This window comes from Pristis pectinata, chromosome 6 (assembly GCF_009764475.1).
Source record: "Pristis pectinata isolate sPriPec2 chromosome 6, sPriPec2.1.pri, whole genome shotgun sequence".
NCBI classification, from domain to species: Eukaryota; Metazoa; Chordata; class Chondrichthyes; order Rhinopristiformes; family Pristidae; genus Pristis; species Pristis pectinata.
Window position 1 is genome coordinate 17,359,867 of NC_067410.1, and position 21,253 is coordinate 17,381,119.

Below are 21,253 nucleotides of genomic sequence, written 5' to 3' on the forward strand. Positions count from 1 at the left end.
AATACCCTGCAGCTTCATGCGTCCAAATGCATTTGCTATCACAGAGAAAAAGGATCCAATCTCTTGACATGTTACAACCAAAAATACTTAGGTTTATTTCTCTCTCTTTCTCACTGTCCTTTGCCTTAACATTTCTGTCCCAAGCATATGGAAGGCATGTTGAGATACAGAGAGCAGATACTCATCTTTTCCAAATTGATGCCTCCTAAGAGTAGTTAAATATTTTTATTACTCCTTTCAAAACAAAACAAAGCAAGTCAGTTCAGGTTCTGAATCGTTAGCCAGCTCACTGCTCCTTCTGTGCTCATGTCAAGTCGGGCCTTTGTGTAGGACCAAGCTGAAGTGCACTTAGGTCATCATTGAATGTCTGAGTATTAGAGAGAAAAAAGCTCAAAGGAGGTTGATAAATGAAAAACAGACTTGAAAGTGCAGAAGTGAGTCCTTGGTTTTGTGATTTGGAATTGCAGAAGTGCTTGGCTTTGCTTTTCTGAAATATGTTTGATAGCTCTGTTTATCATTTTGCTGATCTTAGATTCATCACTAGATCCAGATTGTTGTCATTTTAGGTCTACTGATGGCTGGTATATGAGTACAGAGATTAAATTTATTGTCCCATTTAATTTATATTTGTCTTAAGTTGCTTGCGCTTAATGGATCTTGGTGTTTAGATTTAAGGTTTAACCATCAGTGAAGCAAAAATCCAAGGGCCAATCTTTCATAAGTCACCAAATGCATAAATTTTAAACTGAATGTGGAGTGCAGGGTGAGGACAGAAGCAAGTGCAAATCAAAGTGAATTGCCCAGGCGTTAAGTCCTGGATTGCCAGTACTTGCAAGGCACATTTGGACCATTGTCCATAGTTTTGAAAGCCCCTCCCCAGGGTTAACATCCATAGTAGTTAATTGTGTTTTTAGCTATCATAAATCATGTGTAATAAAGTGAGATTCAGAGTGTATTGGAACTGTGAGAGTCATCGTATCAATGCATTTGAGATACTGACAATAAAAGCCCAGCAAAATGTTTTGGATGATGCCAATATACTGCAATGATTTATTGGGTAGATTATTAGATTTTCTAAATCCATAGTGTCCCTAGCCATTCTGATAGAAGTATTGTGACTGTAATTGATTTCTGTGCAGTATCTACAAGCAAACACGTTTTTGTTCAGTGTAGTTATGTGTGTGTGTGTGTGTGTGTGTGTGTGTGTGTGTGTGTGTGTGTGTGTGTAAAATTAGCCTGCTGCATTTCAGCATTATTGCATACATTTTAAGTGGTTAAAAGGTAGGATCTACTTTACAATAATTTCTTCTAAACATTTTGTCAAAACACATGACATAATTTGATATTTTGATTGTTTCTTTTTTCAGTAACTTCTGTTAGGATGATTTTCTGATGACCGATCCCACTTTGCAACAGTGACCAATAGCCTACTTGGTCGTTTAGGTTAATCAGTAAACAGATGTATTCGAACCATTTTGTTTTTCATCCTTGCTATAAAAGCACTCTTGCCAAAATTGTCTTTTTATAATGTTACCTTTCAAGGTAAGTATTTGGTAAAGGAAGTTTGATTAAGCAAAGAGATTTAGCAGGGAGTAATTGTGTTCCTTTGTTTTCTTTGTCATTGTAATCTGCATTCTTTAATTTCCATCTGTTAGAAATTGCTTGATCAGTTTCATAACTATCATGAATTCCATTAGGAAAAATTGGTTCAATACAGATTGTATTCCAAAAGTAAAATTCTCCAGTTGCCTTAATTCTAAAATAAAAAAGAAAATATTGGAAATATTCAGTAGGTCAGGTAACATCTGTGAAGAGAGAAATAGAGTTAATGTTTCAGATCAATGACCTTTCATCAAAACTGGGGAAAATTTAAAGACAAAAAAGATTTGAAGTTGCAGAGAAAGTCAGAAGGAACAAAGAGAACGAAGGAAAGGTGGGGGCAAGGAGTGAGAACAACTCAATGGTCATGGTGCCAGCTGCTGATAAATAACATAACTGACAGGAATGCACAGTTATGAGCGGGATTCTCCTTGAGAAAACCCACAGTTCCACATAGAACTGCTCACGTTTTCCACTGACTCAAGAGATTCAGGACTCTTGCATGAATGTGGAAGTCCAGAATGTGGAAGCCTGTTCTGTTTTTTCCACGGTTTTGCTCTGGTAGTGAACTTCTGTTGCACTCAGCTGGTGCAGGAACATGGTCTCTATCCACTTCAGTGGAGAGGAACTGTGAGGGACTCGGATAAGTATAAGGCAATTTGAATATTTAATTAATTGAGTTTACTTAAATGTTTTAGTTTATTTTAATTGTTTTTTATAGCTTTTTAAAATGTTGCAGTGCCAGGGCGTATAGCTCAGCTGGCTGCCAAAGGTATTTTTTCAGCATTTCCATGGGAGGGCTTTTTTGACCTCACCATATGCTGTGAATTGTATCTGGAAGTCTCATAATGACGGTTAGGTAATGAGGCTTCTCCAAGGAGTATCTTGCCAAGGAGTCCCACGAGGTAAGTGTTGGATAGTGAGTACAGTAGTGCATGCAACCTCTGGTGCTGGAAATTCTGGACCAATATCCTGAATCTTTTTTATTGCTTGAAAGACCTTAACCGGTGGACAATACTGCAGACAAAACAGTGACGAGGAATCCCACACCCTTTCTCCAAAATATAATTGCAGTTCCTTTTCTCACTGTTCATGTATTTGGAGAGGATATAACATGGAGAGTGACAAAAAATATGCCGTGGATTCTTAATTATTTTAAAAGCAAACTTGACGAAATTACAGGAATGATATTCGCAAAAAGTAATTAGTAGTTTTAAAAGTAGAATTTGGTGAAATACAGTTCTGGAATAAATAGGAACTTAGAAAAGATAAATAGATTTTTTGCATCTTCCTAATGGACATCACATCCCCACACAATGCTGTCATCCCCTTCAAGTGGGTGGGGATAATGTGACATGCTTGTGCTCTATGTATAACAGGTGAGAGGGACGTGGTGAGCAGGATACTCTGGAGCACAGTTATCCATATGAGATAGACCTGCCCCCACATTATCTTCATTAAGCTGCTGACAAAATGTCAAATAATATCAAATAGTGAAAGGTGAGCATGAGGGTGTAGGAGAGTACTTTTTGAGATATATATATTTATATATAAGTTTTGTTTTGTTTAATGTGTCCTTTTGAGTCATAAAACATAAACTAAATTGAGTCATACAGCATAAACAGTCTCAAAAATTTTACAAAATCCAATATTTGCCCATTATCGAGAGCTCACTACAACACTTGTTGAAGCATCACTTAGTGCCTTGGATATATTGAGTGCTGAAGAGGACAAAATTAAATATGCTACCATCCATTATATTATTTTGTTACCAGCAGTGTGACAAAAATACAATTAGCTTAATCACAAATTGTGCTTCCTGGTTTCAGAATTAACACATCACCACCCTCTCTCAACTTAACCTATAGTTTATTTCAGAAATGAATGATCAGCTTTTTACCACATAGATAGAAGTTTAATAGATTGCAGTCATGCACTTTATAGTGTTCAAAATCATGCAACTTTTCTGTTTGGCGAGTAGTTCCTTTGTTGAAACTTTGACTCCTCCTCAGCAGTCCCATTTGGTTCATTTCCTTATGCTCCTGGAACATGGAATACTGAGTTAATTGTAGTATGAACATCCATTTATAAAGTGCATTTAACATAGCAAAGCGTCTCAAGGCACTTCACACGAGCGTGGTCAAACCAAAACTGATGCCGAGTCCTATAATGAAATTCAAGGGCAATTAAGCAAAAGCTTGCTCAAGAGAGGGGTTTTTAACAAGCTTCTTAAATGAGGAATGAGAAGCAGAGAGGTGAGAGCTCCAGAAAGGGAATTCCAAAGCTTAGAACTTTGGCAACATAAGTTAGGGCTGCCAGTGATGAAATTATTAAATTTAGGAATGAGCTGAAGGCCAAGATAATAAGATAAGATCTTTATTAGTCACATGTATATCGAAACACACAGTGAAATGCATCTTTTGCGTAGTGATTTTGGGGGGCAGCCCGCAAGTGTTGCCACGCTTCTGGTGCCAACATAGCATGCTCACAACTTCCTAACCTGTACATCTTTAGAATGTGGGAGGAAACCGGAGCACCCAGAAGAAACCCAGACAGACACCGAGAGAACGTACAAACTCCTTACAGACCGTGGCTGGATTTGAACCAGGGTCGCTGGAGCTGTAAAACATTGTGCTGACCACTATGCTTATTAAAGGAATGTTGGTATCTCAAAGAGCTATTGGGCTGAGGGTAATGTGGAGGGAGATAGGGAAGGATGAGGGAACATAGAAAGATTTGAAATCAAGGATGTAAATACTTAACTGGAAATCATTGTGGGTCAGAAAGCGAAGGAGTGAATTGGACTTCTTGTAATTTAGGACGTGGGCAACAGAGTTTTGTATAATTCCAAGTTTACAAAGAGTGGAACAAGAGAATGCACCCAGGAGCACATTTTACTAAATATACCAGAAGTAGCAAAGGCATGCTCGAGCATTTCAACAGCAGATCAGCAAAGATAAGTATGGAAGCAGCTGATGCCAAGAAGGGGAAAATAGTAATAGGATATTATCTTAGTATTTGCAAAAATGCAAGGTATAGGATTTGAGTTTATCCCCAGCCCTTCTGGCTCTAATATTAGTTCAAGTTTGTGGTTTCATAACAAGGTAGTCATATGGAAGTTTTTACTGAGATTCCCTACAAATATTATTAATGCTCTTATCACTATCACAAATCTTGTGCACCTCCAAATCATTTATGCAATTCTACCTTCAAATCACTTAAACTAATGTCAACTTGCACTTCCCAACATTGCTGGTAGTTACTGTGTATGAACATTCCTCAGATGGTCCATATGAACCAAACATTTTTCCCCAAGTCAACTAATTAGATTGACTCAAGAGACTGCAGATGCTAGAATCTGGAGCAACATACAAAGCACCAAAGGAACTCAACAGGTCAGGCAGCATCAATGGAGGGAAATGGACAGTCAACTCAAAATTGTCCATTTTCCTCCATAGATGCTGCCTGGCCCACTGAGTTTCTGCAGTGCTTTGTGTGTTGATTTGATTGATTCCTCACTTGACTGTAGCTGCCTGTGGACTGCAGTCCTGATTGTGATTACAGCATGCTGACTGTTCATGCCTTCCGTTCTCTATCCACATTGTTCACTGCTGTTGTTATGTGATCAGCTGTAGGTATCTGGCCACTACAATCCTGCTCTTCTCGCATCTTGATTACAAATTGTACCATCCGTACCTCAATGTCTTCATGTCATCTCATTATCTGTTAGTTCCTATGAAAACTTGCATTTTTGACAAATGGAGAAGAAATAGTTTATCACAAAGTCAAAGTCGAGCTTCTTACCATGTGCACAAGTACATGAAAGCACAAGTACAGCAAAAAAAAACTTGCTTGCAGCAGTATCACAGACACAGCATCAGAGACACAACATTCACAAGAAAATCATAAATTAAACATAAATTATACAAAATTATATGAGAAAGAACACAATTTGAACAAAGTTCATTGTAGTGCAGTGGTCAAAGCGGTCATAATGTTGCAATATACACTTTACAATGTATTTGAACTCTACAGTGAATGATGGATATTTGATCAAGGGGGTATTTCATAGGTGAGTATAACATGTCTTGTTCCAAAGTTTATGTAAGCACTCTCTTCACCAGGGATCTTAGAAGATCATTGTGTTCTTACCTGCTGGTAGCTGTTGAGTTTAAGTATGTGATTTATTTGATCATCCTTCAAATCTTGGGATTCTCCAGTTTGTGTGACTCAGTATAACGTTGATGTTCCCAGCTGAGTCTTTCAGGTGGATAGGAGAAGTTTAAGAGTTTCATTTTCAATTATTTTATTCAATCTCACACAACTTTTTCTTTCAGCTGGCAACAGGATTTTACAAATTATGGATGAATTTCTGAGAAATTTTCTTTTTAAATTGAAGATTGTTCTGTTTTTGCGTGCACATCTGGGTTTGCTTTTCTACCACCTTAACATTTGCTAATTACAATACAGGTCAAGCAAAAGAAGATGGACGACGATTGCCAGGTATCGTACATACTAACCAGCTGTAGAAGTACAGCAATTAGCTTGCACTAATTTTGGAATCCATTATAACAGGGCTGCAGCAAGAAGCCTTGGCTTCCCTTCTCCCTGTCTAACTGGCTCAACCATGGCTATCGCACTCTTGTTTCAACACTATCTTCTAACTCAACTTTAGACCTTGCTGCTTTACGCTGTCACGGGAAAGCTTGCTAACAGTCTTCTGATGATTATTACACAATGACTAGTGCAGAAAACACCTCTCATGTCTGGGCTCGTTGTGCTATCACATCTTTTTGTGTCTTTTGTGATGAGTGTGTTGACTAATATAGCTCCAGTTATTTCCACATGCTTCATTATCATTTATTTAATCCATTCAAGCGATAAGTTCATCCTTTCTTTTAGGATAGTTTGCCTGTGAAACTCTGTGCTCTTCATGTATAATGTGAATTATGATGCTTAATGTGTTTTTGTTTCGCTATTACAAAATTATATGATGCATTTTGAACAAAATTCATTAATCCATTTCATTTTTTTTCTTTTGTTCTATTTGTTTTTCCTTTTGATCCATTACCACCTAGTAGCAGCTCCCCAGCCTCCTTCCCATGCTATTCCCTCCCAGCCCCTGTCTACTTCAGGTACAGATGGTGCACCAGGTGAAAATGCCACTGATAGTACAAATGCCAGCTTAGTCAATGGTATGTTGAGAGCACCTGGCTTTTTATTATTTATTTTGATGATTTTTCATGCTCCATCTATTCTAAAGCTTATCCTCAAACTGCACAGACGTTTTTGTATGCACGTGCTTAGTTGGCATTAGCCAGTAAGGATTGCTACAACTTCATACACCAAGTACTTCTGAATATTGCAGAATAGAATGTCAAAAAAGTTGAAGCATGTCTTTAGACAAAGGTGTTAGACACATTCTAAGATTTTATTGTATTTGTAGCTTTCTTAAGTTTTCACAATAGTGGAAAGATTTGTCCCCAAAGGATTGAAGCAGGGGCATGTGTAAGAATTTAAATTTGACTGTTTTAGGAGGGATGCTTGAAGCAGGTGCATATTTTTCACATACAGGTAGAAGTACACATTCTCAGTGTGCTTATTAGAGGGTCCTATGTTCAATGGCTCTCTTTCAGGGTACACGATAATACACAGGGAAGTCTTAATATTGTCTGTTGTATGTAGTTTCCTTTTGTTATTACCATTGATAGATTAAGTATAACAACAGCCTACATTTATGAGACACCTTTGATATAACTCTAACTAAAATGAACATTATTGAACAAAATATCGACGTCCAGGTACATGGGGAGGTATTGAGATAGATGACTAAAAGCTTGATCAGAAAGGAAGGTTTTGTGAAGAATCTTAAAGGAGGAAAAGAAAGCAGTGTCAGAGGGGCATGAGAAGAGAATTCCAGAGCATTGGGACTCAGCACCTGAAAGAATGGCTGTCCTGATGAGGGAATTATATTGGGTATGTTTGCGAGGTCAGGATTTGGAGAGTCCAGTTACCTCTGCGGACCACAGGGCTTGAAGGAGACGACAGAGATGGGAAGGGGCAAGACAATAGAAGGATCGAAAATAAAGGTGAGCTTTTCAAAATCAAGCTGCTGCTTAACTGGAGGTGCACATCATTGGAACTTGGTTTGAGTAGGACATAGGCATCAGGGTTCTGGATGAGTTCCAGTTTGTAGAAGTCTAACTAAGGAGGTTTGGTTATCTGGAAGCATGGATGAGGGTTTCAACAGCAAATAAGCTGAGGCAAGCAGAGCCAGGTGATGTTACTCCCAGCCAGGTGGAAGTAGAAATCCATGACACTCTGACCTAATGCTTGAGAGGTAGCAGAGGAGTTAAGAGGTGGGGTGATGTGATAAAGCCAAGTGCTACTGTCAGATTCAGGGAAGTTGATGTTGCATTTTAGATAATGTTGCTGAGGGGCAGCATAGATATGAAACAGGAGAAAGTGAAATGTAGATCCTCTTTGGGGGGTGCGGGGCAGGAATGGGGAATGATGTGAATGGAAACCAAAGGAAGCGATGCATATGTGGGAAAAGGAGATATTGCTCATGATTCTCTAGCCATTACTGGATAGATACGAATGGCAGCAGGTGAGGGTGATCCCATCCAGTAAACTGAGAGGTCTGTTGCTGTGATGTCACTGGTTCTTAGATACTAGTTCTTCTGCCAGGTTTTGATAACTCAGTTTAAAAAAAAGATTGCTTGAGGTTCAATTACACCTTAAAGATTATTTACAGAATATTGACAAATTAATTATTCTGAGAAAGTGTAGTTTATGAGTCCTTAGGTCCTGAGTTTCATGGTTGTCTAGATTAAGCCTCAATACAATTGCTCCCATTGGAATCTCGATTGACTCATTTGAATTGATGGTGTCCTTTTTTTTTTAACTTCATTGATTTTGATTGAGGGCCTCTGAAGGGGAGACTATATAACTTAGTACAAATTGAATTCTAGGGTTATTAAACAAATTAGAATAATTGATAACTGAGAAAAATACAGAGCTCTATTTGAGTAGGTCTATTTTGTGTATGCACCCATATGTGCCATGACAGTACTAATATCTAATATTTACAGAGATTGTCCAATCATAAACTTAGTTTCATACAAAACACCACATTTTGTTTCAGTTGTCCTGAATCCACCTGAAAATTTAGACAGTGTATAATCCATCCTTGCAGAGTCTTTGACAAAGCTTTTGCATTACTGGTTTAAATTTTTGTTGGACAGCATGCATGTCTGGTTTAGTGCACACATTTTGCATTATGTTTTTGTGTCATGCTTTTTCTTTGTCTTGTAAAGGGGCAAGTTATCATTGATATTTGTTTGCTGAGATAATGTCTAGGTCTGGATTGAGACTATTTGGATGGCTGAATGTTTCACGTAGGTCCAAGTGCAATATGATATAGCACAACAATCCTGTATAAATCTAGCAGACTTGCTTCATCAATGTCAATTTTAAGATCATTAAGTTTGAAATTCATTTGGAAAAACAAATTTATTGTAATCTCCAGTTATGAGAATGGAACAAACAGTTCTTTGAGTTCACACTGACATGGATCTTTTTAATTATGCAGATCCTACTGTATTTGAAAGGTAATATAAAACATGAATGCATACCTGAAAAATGCAAGTTAATGATGATGAAGATAATGATTCAGCATCAATGACATCTCTGCAAAGTAGTTATGTGTTGCCACCAGTCTGCAACCAAGATGCTTTAAGTCCTGCTCTGGTGTGATACACTAAGATACCATTGATCGTGACTACTTGCCCGTAATACTCATTTTCAGAATAAGCCCTTAATGTTTTAGAGCCAGGATTGGTAGTTCTATGAAATATATATGACAGATGTGAGGACAAATTAAAGTCGTTCTCAATATCTGCTCCTGAAATCAGTGATAAACTGAAATTTGGACAATGGATTTGTATGCTTATCCATAGGCTGTTTATTCTCCAAATATAATTTTTTTTCTTGTTTTTATATCTTCCCTTTGCTTTGTCGTGCAATCAGAGAGGTTTACAACTATCAGTTGTGTTCTTATTGAAGTGACCAGATGCAGAGTAAATCTGACATATTGTCACAATGATAACTGTAAAACCCACACTCCCTTATCTTGAACACATTAACAACAATTTTGCAAGACATAAAAGGGAATAATCTGCCATTTTAATGCATCGTTAGAGATATCAGCAGCATTGAAATAGTTTATATCATTTGGATTTGATATTAGTCAATATAAGGTGGTGCAGTTTCATGGAAGTTACAGAAGCCAAGTCCAACTGGCAAAGTCAAGCAAAGACTTGTAGCGGACTTGGTTTAAACCCCACACACAGGAACATGGGTTCTTGGAGACATAGCTTCCAACTGAGCATGGGTTTGGATTTTTAATCTGCAATGACATTGAAGCAACATTCATCAGTTAATTCAACAATAAATATGAATTTAAAAACTGCATTCTCCTCATTCATATAAATTGAGGTTAATCTACAAGACCAAAATTTCATTGTTAGGAAGAAGTGTTGACTTACAGATTTATTTGTGGGGATCTCTCTAACAAGTGTACTGTTCTTAATTACTCTTGAGTAATGTGTATGGATATCTTTGTTGTGATCTTTTTGAATTTTATCTTGTACAAATGCTGCATATAGAGTCACTGATTTTGTGACCATTGAAAACTATTAAGGTTTGTCTGTTGTGTCTACCATTTTTTCATTAATTTTTGGTTGCAATGTAACGCTTTGTGTTGTCTCTGTTGTGACTCTTCACTGTTTGTTTCTGTTTTGTTTGTTGTACTCTTTCATCATAGGCAAATTGCAGGATGGGAATATGGAAAACAGCCAGAATAAAGGTAACGGTTCTTCTCAACCGTCAGACAATCTTACTGTATGTTTCACACTGACATTGATGCAACACGATTAAGATGTTCCACTTCTCTAATTTTCTGAAGTGCAGAACTGTTACTTACTAACACCTTACAATTCTTTTCATACAGGGTACTTACCTTTTATTTAAGTTGCAAATACGAATGGTATTACAGCCTCCCTCATCATGATTTTGAAAAGAATCTTTCAGTGTTTTAAAATTCTAAAATGCTTTCCATCTCCACTGTCTATCATTTTCACCCATATCCTGATTCAGAGATTTCTTTTGACCAATATTTCAAATGTTGTATTTTGGAATTTTTCATCAATATGGCTTTGCAAAAGCATACAAATACTTTGGCTTCAATCATTTTTAGGTACTAGTATGGCATTATGCTATGTTCTTAAATCCAAAATAATAAGGGCTCTGTTTAATAGCTTTGCTAACAAGCAGTATAACCGAATGCTGACTGATGCAATAAGTGTTCAGTCATGACTAAAGATGAGCAGTTATCAGGATTTTCAAGTAAAATTTTAGTCTAAAGGATATGAAAGGAATGTGTAGCGGAAAATGGATCTATTAATATTAGTTGTCATTGAATCTTAATTAGAATGGATTTACTTGTAAAAAGATTTGAAATTAATTTCCGTTACTTAACAAATGACGGATTGCTGATCTTACCCAGTTGTCAGGATGAAATTCAGTGTAGATGTCAGGTGCATCCCACAGAGAAAGATGAAACATAGCTAGATTTGACAACCAACTCCACCTTCCCGGATCATCAAACCAACGATTCAGACATTAAACAGAGAACGAGGCCCAGATCCTTTACCTGTTTGTTATGGGACACCATAAGAGGGAGTAACCAAAAGACAAGAAAAAGAAAAAGCCTGAAAGGGTTTACAAGAAGGAAAATTGAACACACATAGATGCATTTGTAACAGGGATGGTTTTGTGAGAAGTTTGTATTGAAAGCAGTTAAATCTTGCAACCTAGCTAAGAAATAATGCCAATGGTGTCAGCTGTTCTGCATAGTGAATTCTTTGCTAAAAGTGGGTGTTTTTTGTTATTAACTGACCTCACTCCATATGCTAAGAGTTGGATTGCAAAGAATAATCTGATCTTTATATCTACATGTCCACAGCTCAATGCAAGGCAAAATTCAACTCCATTCTTGTTTAGTACAATTGCATTTCTAAACGTGACTAATCCTCTACACCTTTTAAAGTTATCAGAAACGGTTATCAGGAACAAAATACAAGACATGTTGGATTAAAATAATTCATGGAGATTTAATTTCCCTCCACCCTAGAGAAGTATGGGGGGGGTGTTGATAGAGGCAATTGACAATGTCCTCATCCTTCTCCACTGCCATTTGGCCTGACAGCTTCTGCCAGAATGCTCACGCCCAGCTGGATTAGGTATATATGTCCATCATCAAAGGTGTGCATAAAATCTTGCTGTCACTCTGTTAATGGGGGGAAATAGCACCCACAAGACCAGGAAGAACTCACTACTTTGGGCTCCATGTGAATTAAAGTGTCTCCTGCCAGCTGAGAGAGCTTCCCCTGCAACTCCAGAGCTATCCACACATTAACTACTAACTCGGACCGGTTCTTAAAATGACATGAGTCTTTTACAGAAAGAATAGCCATGTAAGATTTTAGTTACCTGTCTTTCTACCTCAATAACTGAGCCAGAATTGAACAGTATGAAATCCAATGGATTTGTAATTCTCTATAGTTTTATTTCTAAAAGTTAATTTTGGAAATTTGGAGAAAAAAAAACATCTTCTGGATAGCACTAAAAAGAAAAAAGTGATTTTTGAAAGCTTGGTAAGACCTGTATCATGTGGGATTAATGAAGGATCCCAAATGTTTGTGTTCAAATTGATTCTTGACTAGCTTTCTTTTAATTTGTTTAAATTTAGCCAAGAAACAAGATGGTGCAGCTGCCATGGAAATGCAGCCTCTGAAGAGTGCGGAAGGAGGCGATGGAGATGACAAAGAGAAGAAGAAGGGGGGCACGCCCAAGAAAGAGAAGTCTGTGCTGCAGGGGAAGCTCACCAAGCTGGCGGTGCAGATAGGGAAAGCGGGTGAGCCGTTTGCCAATTCAGGGAACTATTAATTCTGACAAGGTAAAATTGGAAAAACTGCACTGCTAATAGGAGGGAAGGAAGTCTGCATTAATTCAGGGAATCTTCAGGCAAATATTTCAAATAGCCTGTTCTAACAGCTATATTGACTACTGACAAATTTCAAACTACCACTGGTGTGATATCTCTGGTGCAGTGTGAACTACTGTGATGTAATTCTTGATAAGATACTTTCTGCAGGCAACAAGCTTGTGAAAATGTGACTAGAACTGTAATCCCCCCCATTAACTGCACTAAATATGCTTTATAGTTACCTTTTTTTTCCATCTCCATTGAGGTCAGATGTACTATCATTTTGCAGAAGTAAAATGGAGTTTCTTCTCAAAATTATCGTATTTCGGTCTGTCAGAATAAGCATTTGGAAAAAGCCAGAATAGATCCTCTCTCATAGGGGAGTCTGGAACAAGATGAAACAATTGTGGATTATGACACAAGAATGAAAACAGCAGAGACTTCTTAATGGAACAGATCACACTGAAGTATTTGAGAAGAGAGAGTATTAAGGAAAGTAAAGGTATTAGGGATATAGTGAAAAAGAGAGAGAATAAGTATTTAAAAATATAGACCAGCAAAATGAGGAACAGAATGGGGAATGCCATTCTTTTATTTCTGAATATTTATGCTATTTTGACAAACTTGTAGTTTTTAATGATGCTACTTTTGAAAGACAAAAGGTATTATAAAACCCAAAGTAATGGAATTTGACAAATTGAGTTCAATCAGAGATAGGAGCCTTAGTGTTCTGGAATGAATTTCCATGGAGCTTAGCTTAAGCATGTGCTGCAAGTTTGGTGGCAGATCTACAACTCCCAAAGGCTTGGCATAAACAAGACTGAAGTGAATTCTGCAAAGTTTCCATTGGGGCCATCTGTAACGTAAACTAATATCCTCTTGTGCTTGCACCTCCCATTCGGGGAATTATACATTTGATTCCTGGGTTTCTCTTTTTGCCCACGTTCTTTGGAGCCTTGATATTAAGTGAATTAATCTCATCCCTTGTTTTTAGTCTCCCAGAATATATTACCTCACACATTGATATAAGATAGCATTTGCCACCTGCCTGCACGTTCTGCTAACTTGTTTTTATGAGTTCTTGAAATCTTTTGCAGTCCTTCTCACTGTTTGCTAAACCTCCTACTTTTGTGTGCAAACTTCCCTGTTAAGATGTTAAACATGAAGCAAGCAGCTGCTATAGCACTGTGACAGTTTTTATTTAATTTTTTTCTAGGATTGGTAATGTCGGCAATCACAGTTATTATTCTTGTGCTATACTTTGCCATCGATACTTTTGTGATTCAAAAGCTGCAGTGGCTGCCTGAATGCACTCCGGTCTACATCCAGTTCTTTGTTAAATTCTTCATTATTGGTGTCACTGTACTTGTTGTGGCTGTCCCAGAGGGTCTCCCACTTGCTGTCACCATCTCCCTCGCCTACTCTGTGAAGGTAGGAATATATTTATATATACTCTTCTCTGAATTTCGTATAAATATTACAGGCCACTTTCCTCTGAATGGATGTCCATAAAAAAAAAGTCATTTTTAATGGGACCTTTTCTTCCTTTACAACTGAATAGTAATCAATGTTTGTTCAGTAAATGCACCCGTGTGAAGTATATTCATCTATATTTTGTAAATGCGTGCAGTACATTTTCTATTCAAATCTGGGTATGTGGGTAAAATGATGTTACCACACTCCCAACAACTGGTCGACAATCTTGGTTGGGTTACTCTCCTGTAAATTAGATGTGCACATCGCAAGATCCACATTTAAATCCAGTAATGAGGTTTCTGTCTCAGTATCCCAGTTCAAAGCTCCAGGAGATGTAGTGTTTGAAGGAGACTGGTACAGTAATTGAAGCATGCTGATTTTTACCCAGCTGCTGCTTCAGTTTTGATGGATGAGCTCGGGTAAATTTGGGCTTCGGTCAGTAGACTGGCGTTGCAGCTAAGTGAAGAAGCTGGAAAATTAATGTGGATTTTGTATGTCGGTATTCAAAAGCTACAAGTGGGAAGAAAAGAACCTAGGTCATTTTTTCTGGCACCACTTACTTTTTCAGCTACAGAGTTTTGGTATGTTGAAGGTCATGGCAATATATTGCTCATTCGTTCAGCCAAGGAATTGGTGGTGGTGGTGGTTGGGGTGGGGGAGGTGGGGTGTGCAATTGTCAGAGAAGAAAAGGAAGCTAAATTACATATATCAACATTATTGATTTCTTAAAAGGATTAACATGCCTTCACTATAAAGAATATCAATGGCCATTAATTTTAGTAAGCAATTATTTACTGTTCTATTGTGCTTCCTTTGACCAGAAAATGATGAAGGACAATAATCTAGTGAGGCATTTGGATGCCTGTGAAACCATGGGTAATGCAACAGCTATCTGTTCTGACAAAACGGGCACTTTGACCACAAACCGAATGACGGTTGTGCAGGCTTACATTGGTGATGTCCACTATAAAGAAGTCCCAGACCCTGATGCCCTCCCGTCAAAATCTCTGGAAATGCTTGTGAATGCAATATCTCTCAACAGCGCTTATACTTCCAAGATACTGGTAGGTTCATTTTTCTTACTCCCACGTTAATTACTGTTCTTGACTGGATTGTTCTTCAGGAAAAGGTTTATTTCCAGCCAGGTTGCAAATTGATGATTGCACAGGGTAAATTAATGTTCTGGAGAGTGTCAACAAATAATTCAAGTGGGCTGGATACCTTGTGGAGGAAGCAAGAGCAATTTGCACAAGTGTTGATGGAGATAAGAGATAAATCTGTGGTTATGATATTTTGTGCTGCCAAGAGGGATTACAATTGTCTCTTCTGTGTCTTCCCTTGTTCTTCTGGGTTTCAAAACATATGACTCATCCATAGGTCTATTTACAGTAACTATTGAATGTACTGCTAAATCAGAAGAATGGATGCCATATATTATTTCCAATTAATAAAATTGTCCCAGTTCCAAAACTCTGACACTCGTATCTCATCACTACCAGGAATTTTCAAGTAATGTCTAATAGCCTATTGAGTATTGTCCATTGTTGTATTACTTCTTTTCTGTTGCAGATTTACAGTTATTTATATCAAATAACAACAATAATTTCAGTCACCATTCAATTTATTGCACTTCAGTTATTGTTTGTTTGCCCTTACCTTTTCATATTATAAATTTGTGGGCCATTTATTAGGTTGGTATCTGTAAATGTTCCTAAATTCCTTCTGATCACAAATCATGTAGTAGTATTGTCAAAGAAAAACATTTTGAGGTAATCTGTGAATAGAAAGGATCACTTACATCAGTTATGTGTTGGACTCACAGCATGCTACAAATTGATGTTGATAAAATCAAATGTTCGACTGACCTTAGTACCTGAAGACTGTTGATGGCATCCTCTTGTAGCTTAGGCAAGGTCCAGGAAGGTAGTTCAGGTTGGGTTAATCAATCCAACCAGTTTGCTCTCTCTCCAAGCAAATAGTTTTAATCAACCACCTCTACATCCAATTAACCCCATTTTCTTTATCTACATATCCTTTCTAATCTTCACTACTTACATAATTTCAGCCTAGCTATGAGTCATGGGAGTGAATTCCACAGTCGCACAACACTCTGTCAAGATGTTTTTTCTCTTGTCTTTCTCTCTCCCCCAACCTGTCTCTATGTTTGCTGTCAGGCCTATTTTCTCACACAAATTTCAGATGGCCTCAGTGCAGACCTATACTTCAATCTGCCCTCAATTTGTGCTGTTCCCAGCATCTTCCCACACCGAGTGAGATATTTAGCACTTTCTTCATGATGGCTAGTGTTTCACATTTTATGGATTGTTTTTGGCGCTCTCTTTGTGGTTCTCACATTCTTGAGTTACGTGGCAAGCAATAGGTGATAATGTATCTGAAAAGTGGTTGTGTCATGGGGTGACATCACACGTTGCAAGGTGGCATGAGCTTGGTGCAGGATGTGATGCTGGAAGTAAGAGTGCAGCAGAGTTAAAGAGTGAAAAGAACGAAGAGGGATGATGTTGATCAAAAAAAATCTAGTCGGTAAACCAAACTTTGCTTTTCATGCTGGTGGTTCCAAGGGAAACCATTAGTGTTCCCCCATTTTGAACTTAAATAAGTCCCAGATTTGCCACAGGGTCTGAGATCCCATTGATTTCAACAGAAAATCTACGTCTACAGATGAGAAGGCAATGGAGAAGGTAAGTAATTTATTTTCTTAATTATTTTGCTTTGCTTTAATGTTTTTAATTATTTCTAATTGCCTTTTTCTGCTTTTAACTAACTTTTTTAAGAAGTAATTTAAGGATTCAGTTTAATTAAGTTAATTTAAATGTAATTTAGATTTTCTTTTATGTTTGGTTTGGTTCATTACATTTTTAAATTTAGAATATTTGAGTTTTTGGATGTTTTTGATTGTGATATTCAACAGCTGGGTATGGCTTAATTGCCTGTCACAGCTTTTCAGTCAACTTGCAATCAGAAGTTTTTGCCAATCACACTTGACTCAATTTTCTTTAGAAAGTTTATATGGGCACTATGCTGAAGGTAAGACTAGGTTTGTCAGGCTGGTAACCACTGAACTGATTGAGAGAAGTTTTGGGCTGTTCTGCATATCTGGCATAGTTCATAAGATGTGGATAAAATCTGTGCAATTTCAAACATGACTTGAATGGTGTAGATGGTCTCAAAAAGCTACAGATGCTGGAAATTTGTGATATAAAAACAGAGAATGCTGGAAATACTCAGCAGGTCATGCAGCAGCTATGGAGAGAGAAACGGGGCTCACATTTCATGTTTCAGGTTTCACAGGCACATAAAGAAGGGGGAGGGTTGGAAATAACAAAGGGAATGTCGGAAGACAAACAGCAGAGAGTGGTGTTGGCTAGGACAGGATGTGATGACTTTCTCATTGTTGCTGGAGGAGTTGGACATTGAGGGAGTGTGGAGGAGAGAAATGAAAACCCTCCTGGAACTGTGAGATACAGAATGCATCAGGGGCAGGCGATCTGAAGGGAATGCTAGGAAGGCCCAGCAGATCAGGCAGCATCTGTGGGGAGAGAGAGAGAAACTGGCCAGGGACTGGGAAAAAAAAAATCAAGAAAAAAAATCTGCAGATGCTGGAAATCTGAAACAAAAATGGAACATGCTGGACACTCTCAGCAAGCCAGGTAGTGTTCACGGAGAGAGAAAAAACTAATGCCCAGGCCGACAACCTCCCACTATGTAAGGTCATCGACACCAACAAACTTCTTGGAGCATGGTTGACCTCATGATGCTGTTCTGATCATTAACTTATTGGAAACAAATTGAAAGAACTAGATGCATTTTCACCGAATCCACCAGTGGACTGGTCATTCAGCTGTGCCACAATTGGTATCCCTCTTGCCCTTGAGTTATGCAGGCTTTTGTTGAAGTACTACTCAGAGACTTGGAGTCATAGGGTCAAGCAGCACAGAAACAGGCTCCACAGCTCTCCATGTCCATTGCTAACTCTTTTGCTCATCTGCACCAATCTCATTTGCCTGCATTAGGTCTGCATCCTTCCATGCTTTGTGTTTTCAAGTGCTTGTCTAAATATCCCTTAAATGTACTGATTGTATCTGATTCCACCACTCCTCCAGCAGCGCATTTCAGATGTCAATCACTCTGTAAAATAAAAATCAGTAGACCAATTTATTATTGATTAACAATAATAAAGGTAAATAGATTATCTAACCATTATCTAGTTGCTGTTTGTCGGAGCCAACTGTGAGGAAATTGGCTGAGCATTTCTTTTTTATCATTACAGCACTATCCACACTTCAGAATTATTTCACTGACTGTAAACCACGTTGGAACAGTATTAAGAAGGTGCTAAATAAATGCAAGTGTTTTTTTTAGTAATTGTAAATTTGATTGGCAAAAAATAGGCAGTGATTTTAATAGAAGAATTTGCATTCTGTCCAGTAAATTACTGTCAAACTAGTCTCATCCTAAACAGCTTGCCAATTCTGCCTCTGCCGTAAATGAAAGTGGCAGGGCCTCAGAGGTAGAGTTGTTCAAAGAAGATGGCAGCTGGTGAGTTGAATGTCTGCTTAGATGTTCCCTACTAGCATGGGTGTTGCAAACAAGCTGTTGTAGCAAATGTCTCAGATAATGTATTACAAAGTTCTTTGCTTATACAAGGGGTAATCTTAATCTAGTTTGTGTGTCATGAAATTGATGGATTGGATTGGTAAACCTTCCACACCATATTTGACTTTATTCACAGTTGACTTCAGATTAAAGTGATCTCTCTGGTTTTGGAACATTACTGTCTGAAGCAAATCTCTAATATAAATATGATTTTAGGTCTTTGTGTTGGAAGTGTCTGTGCACCATTAGATACGGGGGAGCAATTTAGAAGAATGAGCTGTGAAGTATCTTTCCAAAGTGCTAACTCCCAATTCTCATTAATTTCTACCTCTCCTCTAACGTCCTCCCCCACCCCTTTGGCATCTGCACTCTTCCAACTCTGCTCTCTGGATGATCTCAAATTTAATCACTCCACCACTATGGCAGTGCATTCACAGGCCCAGACCCCAGGTTCATAGACTCTCTCCTCAAACCTGTCTACTCTCTTTCCTCCAAGGTGCTTCATAGAACCAAGTATTTGGCCACCTCCTCTAATATCTCTTTATGTGACTCCATTAAATTTAGTTTGATAATGCATCTTTGAAGCTCTTTGGGATGCCTTGGTACATTGAATGCAAGTTGTTGAAGAGAGGATAAGACAGGGCTTGCCTTTTACAAGGTCACGGTCATGTTATGATCAAAACATCCTTCTTCAGTGAAAATTGTAAATTATCTCTTTACTTAAACAAAATCAGTCATTTATGTTCTCCCTAATGAAAAAAAAAATCAGATAAAACAATCTTCTGGAGGTCAGAGGTGTTCCTGCAGGAGTTTGATATTTTTATGTACAAAAGGTAGGTGAAAATAGAATGATTTATCTCTTGATCTCTGCAGTCTCCTGGGACAGGTCTCTGATCAACTTTAGAAGTGGGTGAAGAATCTTAGAAATTTCCCTGGAGGGATCTAGGATGTTTTAAAATGTGTTGTATTGTTTCTCCTGGGAGATTACAGAACTATTGGTGGGTGAGTGTATCAAGGGTAATGAAGCATCATTGCCACAGGACTGAATGGGACAGACCTGACGGAGCAGCTGGTCTTTTCCTGTCTGCCTTCTCCATAGGATCCCACGTTTGTGTCGGTGAAAAGTAAAATGTTCCCAAATACAGAGAAATTGCTGTGGTATTTGATGCTGATAATTCTACTTAACAGTTCTTTATGCTGTTATATGGAAGCTGCCATAAAATAGAAAACAAAACCATCTGTCAACTTATGGGAATGGAGGTGGGGGTAGGGTTGTGGAAACTGGTAAGTGAAATGGGCCAACATAAGCACTGCAAAACCAGAAACTAGTTGGCAGTCTGTTAAACACTGCAATCAATGTTCTTTTCCATTCAATTTCACATCTCCATGTCTTCATTGTATTCATATTGCAAACACATTCTTTAAATAGTCATCGACAGAATAAAAAGCTTTAACGTTCACTTATCATCTGCAACAAATTATGTCTTAATATTTCATCAATTAGTGACCACACTACACAATTTTGCAAGGAGGCAAATCATAAATTAAGCAAATTATATTAAATTCCAGAACATTTGAGTGCTCATTTGCTTTAATATTATCCTTGTGCCCAGATTAAGCACATCCACCGATTTGTTTGAACATCATGACCTCTGTGGCTGTAACTTAATCAGAAGACACCCTACACAGTGCAGTCACAAGAATTGGCTTACACTTGCAGCATGCAGTTGAAGAATAATACAAGAACAATCTGCAAAAGCACAAATGCCAGAGCTGTGTGGAAACCATTTTGTTCCATCTGCTTGACAAATTAGAAAAGGGAATTGCTCTGTTGGAACTCGGAAATCATTAATGCAGTCCTTTGTAATATCTTTCAAGGGCGAATAATGAGATCTTCCTTCCTGGCTAAAATATCAATGCAAACCTGTGCTAATGTGCCAATACACCCACACCAAGCCTCTCTCTCTCTCTGTCTGTCTGTCTCTCTCTCTCTCTCTCTCTCAATCTATGTCCTACAAGAAATATTTGATAAAGGAACTGGTGGTATTATTATTAAGAGATAGTTATGTAGAGAAAATTAATAGTCTGAACTTGAAAGAATCATAGAACTAAAAGGATCTGCTGTGCAAGGAACAGAAGGAATTGAAAAGGCCAGGGGACCAAAATTGTGCTAATGCCAGAATGGCAGTTTAACACCTTTCTCATTAGGATCACCAAAAAAATATGTTCCTGAAAAGCTTTCTGTAGCTGCTTTGTTCTTGCCTTCATTGCAAAGCCATTTTGTTTGTGTTTGTGTTTGACTTGGATTCTGTCAATGGATATGGTTGAATTATACAGTATCCGAAAGTCAATAGAACTCAACTTGTCGTCATGCTGCCCTGACCTTGGTAATATAGATGTGGCCTGCATTGAAGTGAATTGATGGCTGAGCATGTGTTGGGTGTGAAGGATTGTGGCGTGCCATATGTTGTTCTGGAACGGTTTCTACTTCCCCTGACAGGCAAATAGTTGAAT

At 38.0% G+C, this 21,253-nt stretch overlaps 1 protein-coding gene across 11 annotated transcripts in view; it reads left to right on the plus strand.

The window, feature by feature from the left end:
- atp2b2 (ATPase plasma membrane Ca2+ transporting 2) overlaps nucleotides 1-21,253 on the plus strand; it is a 604,494-nt gene that overhangs the window by 442,997 nt on the left and 140,244 nt on the right. For 8 of the 11 annotated variants that reach the window (XM_052017134.1, XM_052017133.1, XM_052017136.1 and 5 more), the window contains 4 exons: nucleotides 10,427-10,468; nucleotides 12,413-12,577; nucleotides 13,866-14,080; nucleotides 14,947-15,189. In XM_052017134.1, coding sequence (XP_051873094.1) covers nucleotides 10,427-10,468; nucleotides 12,413-12,577; nucleotides 13,866-14,080; nucleotides 14,947-15,189 — 665 coding nt within the window. Of the gene's footprint in view, nucleotides 1-6,069; nucleotides 6,103-6,677; nucleotides 6,795-10,426; nucleotides 10,469-12,412; nucleotides 12,578-13,865; nucleotides 14,081-14,946; nucleotides 15,190-21,253 lie in introns of all 11 variants that reach the window. The other 3 variants (XM_052017139.1, XM_052017141.1, XM_052017144.1) reach the window with 2 other exon arrangements.